Source organism: Bactrocera dorsalis, unplaced genomic scaffold (genome assembly GCF_023373825.1).
Source record: "Bactrocera dorsalis isolate Fly_Bdor unplaced genomic scaffold, ASM2337382v1 BdCtg233, whole genome shotgun sequence".
Taxonomy (NCBI): domain Eukaryota; kingdom Metazoa; phylum Arthropoda; class Insecta; order Diptera; family Tephritidae; genus Bactrocera; species Bactrocera dorsalis.
Window position 1 is genome coordinate 4,105 of NW_026038284.1, and position 6,782 is coordinate 10,886.

General features: G+C 32.0%; 1 protein-coding gene across 2 annotated transcripts; it reads right to left on the minus strand.

Annotated features, from left to right (window-relative positions):
- Nucleotides 1-960: 960 nt before the first annotated feature.
- LOC125780220 (uncharacterized) lies at nt 961-3,691 on the minus strand. 2 transcript variants are annotated; one of them, XM_049462048.1, is made up of 6 exons: nt 3,618-3,679; nt 3,185-3,262; nt 3,039-3,113; nt 2,833-2,957; nt 2,604-2,754; nt 961-2,526 (listed from the first exon to the last, which is right to left on the minus strand). In XM_049462048.1, exons 2-6 carry the CDS (start codon nt 3,240-3,242, stop codon nt 2,417-2,419), a joined length of 519 nt encoding a protein of 172 aa, XP_049318005.1. In that variant the 5' UTR covers nt 3,243-3,262; nt 3,618-3,679; the 3' UTR covers nt 961-2,416. The 2 variants fall into 2 exon arrangements, with proteins under 2 accessions (XP_049318005.1, XP_049318006.1); XM_049462049.1 differs by having other exon boundaries at nt 961-2,523; nt 3,185-3,691.
- Nucleotides 3,692-6,782: the final 3,091 nt, after the last annotated feature.

Below are 6,782 nucleotides of genomic sequence, written 5' to 3' on the forward strand. Positions count from 1 at the left end.
TAAATCACGTGCGTACGGTCTCACGGTTCAATTCAAAGAGAGCATTATATTTCATTTTTTGCAATCGCTTAGCCTAAACCTTAAACTAACGGCTTAATCTAGTGGTAATATAAGTATATGTTACAAAAGGGGTAAGTATTTATCTTTCGTTAAACATCGTACTAGCTTATGTTAAGATAAGCATTGAGGTAAGTAATAGATTAATTATTAAGGTAAGTAATTTACGTAATATAATTTCACAATTTAATTTTTATAATTCAATGTTCTTATTTTAGGTTTAAATATATATATATATTGTCGCTTGACGCAACATAGCGGTTTCAATAAATTTACATCACACAATTACTATATTATTTTAATACACTTTCTGATGTCAGTTAAAATTAAAAATAAAAAAATTTTTAATTTTTTTCAACTATTCCCTTTAAGCACTACTATTTTAATGAACAAGAGATTTTTCATAAAGATAGTTCTAACGAAAGTATTGTAGAAATGTTCAATTTGCAAGATAGAACATGTCAGCAATAAGATTGGAGTGTTATGTGCTGTCGCACTACTATTTTCGTGAACACAACTGTACATACATATGTATACTTCATAACATATCTTAATATATAAAAATCACGTGTCACATTGTTTGTTTGCGATGGACTCCTAAACTACTGAACCGATTTTAATGAAATTTTTAACACTGTGTGCAGTTTGGTCCAACTTGAAAGATAGGATAGTTTATAATTCTCCTTATAGTCGCATTATTTATTTATTGCAAATTATTTGTTTATTATTAGCAAAGAGCTATCCACCAGTTGGTGGCGCTAACAGCGGTATTGAGTGCGCTATGTTACAGTAGATGGCGCTACAAACATTAAAAACATTAAATGAAAATGCGTTTGTTTGAAGTTTATATTATTTGTGGTAAAGTTATACGAGTCTATGACTTCAAAAAAAAAAAAATAAAAATTGGGCGGGGCGAAGTTCGCCGGGTCAGCTAGTGTATGTATATAACAAACTATCATAATATTATTAAAAAATTAAATATATTACAATTGTGATAAATGTACATTAATCGTAAATTTTATCATTCGCTTTCGCGAATTCAAATCATATTATCACTTATCAATAATAACATGTGCGCGCTGCTCATATGTATGTACATACATAAATATGTGCGTATGACATTGGCACACAAATAACGCATCCACAACATACATACTTATATGCGTTCACGTGTAGATATGTCACCCGCAAAAACTACAAACATTGTTCTACAAAAACAACAATCGTTTCAAGTAGCAGCAGCGTCACAAGCCAATAGGCATGGCAGCCAAATAGTACGAGTACATCTCCCCGAGCATGACTTTGCATATAAGCGTCTTTTCGCGACGTGGCAAAAGCCAAAAATCATAAATTGAACAATTTCTGATATTTGTATGAGAAGGAAAAAGCGACAACAAGAATAAAATTGACAACATAGTTTATTTGTCGATTTTCAAGTCAAGAAATGTATCAAAGAAAATATTCATTATTTCTCTGAGTTATGTGTACACTGAGTCCCGGTTAAGTAGTACTCCGCTTAAATGAAAATCATCCCTCTTAACTCGCTACATCTTGCTGCTTCTCACGGTTTATTTTTATGAAATACATAGAAATTATTGTTTTAAGTACCACTCGCTTAAGTATTCGCACACGCTTATGTGCCATATTATATTTTTAGTTTTACAAACCACAAGCATCTGTATCTTTGATTATGACGTATAACCGGGATTGACTGTATTTGTCAAGAAATGAAAAAAATATTTTTAAGCGGCTTGCAAAAGTCTGCGTCGATATGTACCCTGCAAAAAGTCGGACTACATTATGTACTAGGACAGGACCACGATACTTAGTAACCAACACTAGTTACCGACGTGGTCCAAACATATGGAAAAAATATAGTTACATTAACATTGCGATGTCATTGGACATGACCACATCTGGTCCAACGCTGCATAACATAGGACCACCTACCAAACTACCTCCTTTGGTCCAACATATATTATGCTTACACAAGACCATTGCGTTCTCGACCACCTACGAAACTACTTCGTCTAGTCCAACATATATTCTAATTACACTAGACCATGGCATACTCTACTTACTATTATTGTGGTCCAAATGGACCACATTTTTGAGCTAAGCAATCCACCTTACTCTATTTCCAATAAAAATTTTAAACGCTGTTTTTATTATTATTTTTTTAAAAAAAATTTTTAGTTTATACAAGTATATTAAACTTAAAATATTTTCTTTGGATGCTGCAATTCATTTTTTATAAAAAAATTTTATTTACATATATTACACTTAAGTTATTATTAAAAACTTAACTCTATTTTGGGAGAGGTACGTATGTGTACCGCAAAAAAAATCAGTTTTTATATTAGGTATGGTTTTTGATCGAAGAAACCTGCCGGAAATGCCTCTTTTTTACGACCTGAAAAGCCCTCCTCATTTCCGCTTCCGCATTTACTGCTGTTTTTCCAATTGCTTCTGTAATAAATAAAAAATTATATATATGTACATATATATATTGTTTTGTCGTTAAGGAATAATTCAATTGTCCATACTTTTAAGTATGGTATACACCATAGAATAATCCTTAAAGCTCTTGTTGTTGCCAATTCCATAAATGTTGTATTCAAGGCAAAATTTACGCGCCAAAACCTTTTCGAAATCTTTTACAACCTCTCCTTGTAACAAGTATTGCACTGCTGAAATCTAAAATGTTTAAAATGAAATTGGATTAGGCTCTTAACATAATCAGTTATTTTTATATATAAATTATAGGACTCTTACATAGCAATCTCTATTATCATCAATAGCTCCATTAGTTCCCTTCTCCTTTTGAGTTAGATTTTGTAACAAAACGGCATGTTCCGCCAAAATATTAATGATCACTTTGTTTTGTTTTTCAATTAATTCTGGAAAAATAAAAGAATGTCGGTATGTTAATGATATTCTATTTGATTACAATTATGTATATGTATATATATTTAACATACCTCCCAACTCTGTAATTTTGTCCACAAATAATTTTTGAAGGTTGTTGTACTTATCGCAACCATCATTGAAGCTATCTAAATAATAAAAATTGTCAATGAAAGTAAAAACACAAACAATATAAATTAAAAAACAGTAGTTCACTTACCTAAAAATGATTGGGGTATTCCGGCGTTCATCCGGCGAAGCTTTCCAGCTGTTTCCATATTTTTTCCTTATGTAGCAACTCCAAATATTTACATATGTATGTAAGTATGTATATGAAAACAAAATTAAAAACGTTAATTAGTGCAGCCATGTAATATTGGTATAAAAAGTAATTGGTCGTTATGTGGCAAATTTCTTTAATGGAAGCTTTTCCCTAGTGGCATCAGTACTATGAAAAGAATTACAATGCGCAATATTCTCGGTAGCGGCATCGTTTCCCCGAACTCGTACTGATGCCTCATTTTTAACGGCTAATTGCTCTGTATAAAACTCTTTTTTAACTTTATAAAGGCGTTTCAAATGCCTCTTTGAGCAACTCATTTTAATTAATCACTAATTAATTTATTATTAAATTTTTCACACACTATACTCACCAAAATCCTTGAAATTTCTCCAATTATGTCGCAGTAAATTTTTCCAATCCATCCAATCCGTCTGACAATTTCAAAATGAGTAAATGTAGGGGTGGGCGATACACAATATATGAATACAACGACTTATCGATACTTTAAAAGGATTAAGCGCGCATTGACACACTACGCCTTTTATCGCCCAAACTGTGGGCGAGGGCACGTCGAGGAAAATTTAATTTAATTATAAACTTTTTAAATAGAATATAAAAATTTCGGTGCAAATATGTGTATTATAATAGAAGATAAAAATTATCTTAAGAAAAATATTTTTGTGCACATTTTAAATGAAGCGTACAAAAATTTGATAATATGATATCAAAAACATTGCAGAACACCAGACGAGAATATTCCGAAAACGAGCAACAAAAGTTTTCGGGTGTAAACTCGTTCTAAGTTAAAAATTTTATGCAAATCGATTTATTTTGTTATTCTCGATAATGAATAGTTCACTTTTAGACTAAAATATTCAATGTTTTTTATAATTTGCTTCAATTTGTTTTAAACTAATATGAGAAATGTTTCAAATTCTTAGAAGACACGGTTCGTAAAATTGTATTTCAAAGAACTTTTTGAATTAAATGTTTGCTCTAATTCTTATACATATGTGATTGATGAAAGCAACCGCAAATACAGAAAAAGTTTAAGTGGGGTAAAAATTAACAAATTCTTCAACGTAGTAATAAATAAGAAATATTTACGTTAATAAAGGTTTTTTAAAATGTATTAAATAATTTTCAATGACTTTTTAGGAAAAATAAATCGATATCTCGTTACGATTTATTTAAAATTATCGTTATTTTTATGATGTCCATTGCTAAATATACCTGCATACGAGTATAACCGAATCAAATTGACGAACAAGCACGAAAAAGACGATGTTCAATTTCGGACATGGTCCAGTGCAGCATAACATATGGTTAGGTATGTAACCAGATCTCATCGCCTCTACTTCGAAGCATTACCCAATTGGACTACGTGGTCCTCAAATTTTTGCAGGGTATGCACGCTCATACAAAAACATACATACATATCTACACCGGTTTGTATGCGAAGCTGTTTCAGCTGCAAGGGAAGCAGTGGCAATTGGCGATCATTCGCTTGTGTTTTCGGCACAGCTCGGATTTTCTACCAACAACACAATGTTGTGATGCTTTGTCGCCCCTTCGGTCCGTCGACTTATTGACTCTTTGACTTGAAAGCAAAAAATTTCATATATATATATTTACATACATACATACATATGTTGCATGCAGACAAATTTACAAACGTTATGCGTATGGTTCTTTTATATTTGTTTACATGCACACATAATTACATACATATATGTACATATATATATATGTGCGACCGCTTGGTCTTTTAACATGATATCGAAACGATTAATGACCAAAGCAAATATGTATATACATATTTATGTATATAAATATATGTCGTATCAAACCTATGTATATAAAATGCATATTTAGGTAGTAATACAAATCTTATTAAGTTATATACATACATACATATTTGCAAAGTTTTTATGGGATTCATCATAAAATAGGTAAATTTTAACATAACTATGTACACACTTATGTACTTAGTATATGCTTTGATACCAAATATATAAGGATCATATGTATATAAATTATATGCCGAGTCGGTTGCGCATAGGAAATAAACGAATCTGTAGGCATAAATTTGTTTACATTGGAATTAGCATTATTTTTCTCATTTAACACTGAAAATGCTCAATTCTGCTATTTTCGTGGTGAAACACGCTTATAATTTGTCTGTGGTGAGACTCATCCATCTCTGCCGAGTTAGCCAAAAATATTTTTACGATCTCCGAGCCGTGAACCTTCTCTATGACAGAGAACGTTTATCATTGTTATCATGATAAATGATAAACGTTCTCTGTCTATGATAAACGTTCTCTGGAGAAGGTTCACGTTTTAGATATCGTAATTTTTCGCTGGGGTACTCGGCAGACAAATTTTAAGCGTGTTTCACCAGAGTTTTGCAGCAGGGGGACTCGAAAATAGCAGAATTGAGCATTTTCGGTGTTAAATGAGAAATACATTGCTAATTTCAATGCAAAGAAGTGTGCGTCTAAAGATTCGTTTATTTTCTATGTGCTGCAACCGACTCGGCATATAATTTATAGATGATCGCTATATGTATATATGTACTTATGTTATCAAAGCATATACTTACACATCTATTCTGTGCACTTGTCAAATTAATAAAATATTGAAAATTGACGCAAATATTTATCAAGCGAGAAATACTTTGGTATTCTGTGACAATCTTGATAAAAGTAAATGCTTCAATTCGCAAAGCTTTTCCCCACACGTGTGGTGAACAAAATAATGTAAATAGCAACGGCTGATTTCTATTCAAATTATATTGATAGCAAGCAATTTGCGTGCAGTCAATTGCTCCTATGGTGTTTTTTATTCCAAATTTTCTAAAAAATCTGGAATATATTTCAAATAAATTTGCTTAAATTAGTATATTCTGAATACTTGCCCCGTTTTTATAAAATTTTCTTCCTCTGTTGAACTGGGAAACTTTATTTCACCTCCCTTCACCTTCACAATAAGTTTTGCTATAGCCCGCAACCTTCTCGAAATGGACGACTGACTATGGGCACGTCAACTTGCCTTGTTATCTACACATTTCTAGTATGAGCCGTGTCCAAAGAAGTTCAAAACTGCTAGAACCCTTACAGTTAAAGGTAGTACCGTTTTTGTGTCGACGGCGACGGCAAATTTCAAGAGTTAATCCAAAATTTTGCCCAAAGGTATTCTCGCTCACAGAAAATGGATTGCTATCGTCGCGTAAACATTTTAAATACCGCGAGCGATTCCTATTCTCACAATTTTCATCTTCGTTGCAAGATGCACAAACAGATATTTAATTCATAACGAGCACTGTCAAGAGCATTTGACATCTTAACAAATTTTGACAAAATACTTACGTTGAATTTGTCAAGTGCACAGAATAGGGGTGTTAGACAGATGTCATTCACATTCAGGCGAGCTTTTATCATGACTAAAAATTGTCATTCTGACATCGATATCACTTTGTTCGCTAACTCCGTCGGTTTTAGGTACTTTAATGTTATATGTAAAAAAAAATCAG

What these genes read in the sequence shown, in the direction of transcription:
- LOC125780220 (XM_049462048.1), bottom strand. Translation starts at nt 3,242, where the DNA reads ATGGAAACAGCTGGAAAGCTTCGCCGGATGAACGCCGGAATACCCCAA. An exon ending in AATACCCCAATCATTTTTAG is followed by an intron (nt 3,114 to 3,184) that starts GTAAGTGAACTA and finishes TTTATTATTTAG; the next exon opens with ATAGCTTCAATGATGGTTGC. An exon ending in ATGATAATAGAGATTGCTAT is followed by an intron (nt 2,755 to 2,832) that starts GTAAGAGTCCTA and finishes TAAACATTTTAG; the next exon opens with ATTTCAGCAGTGCAATACTT.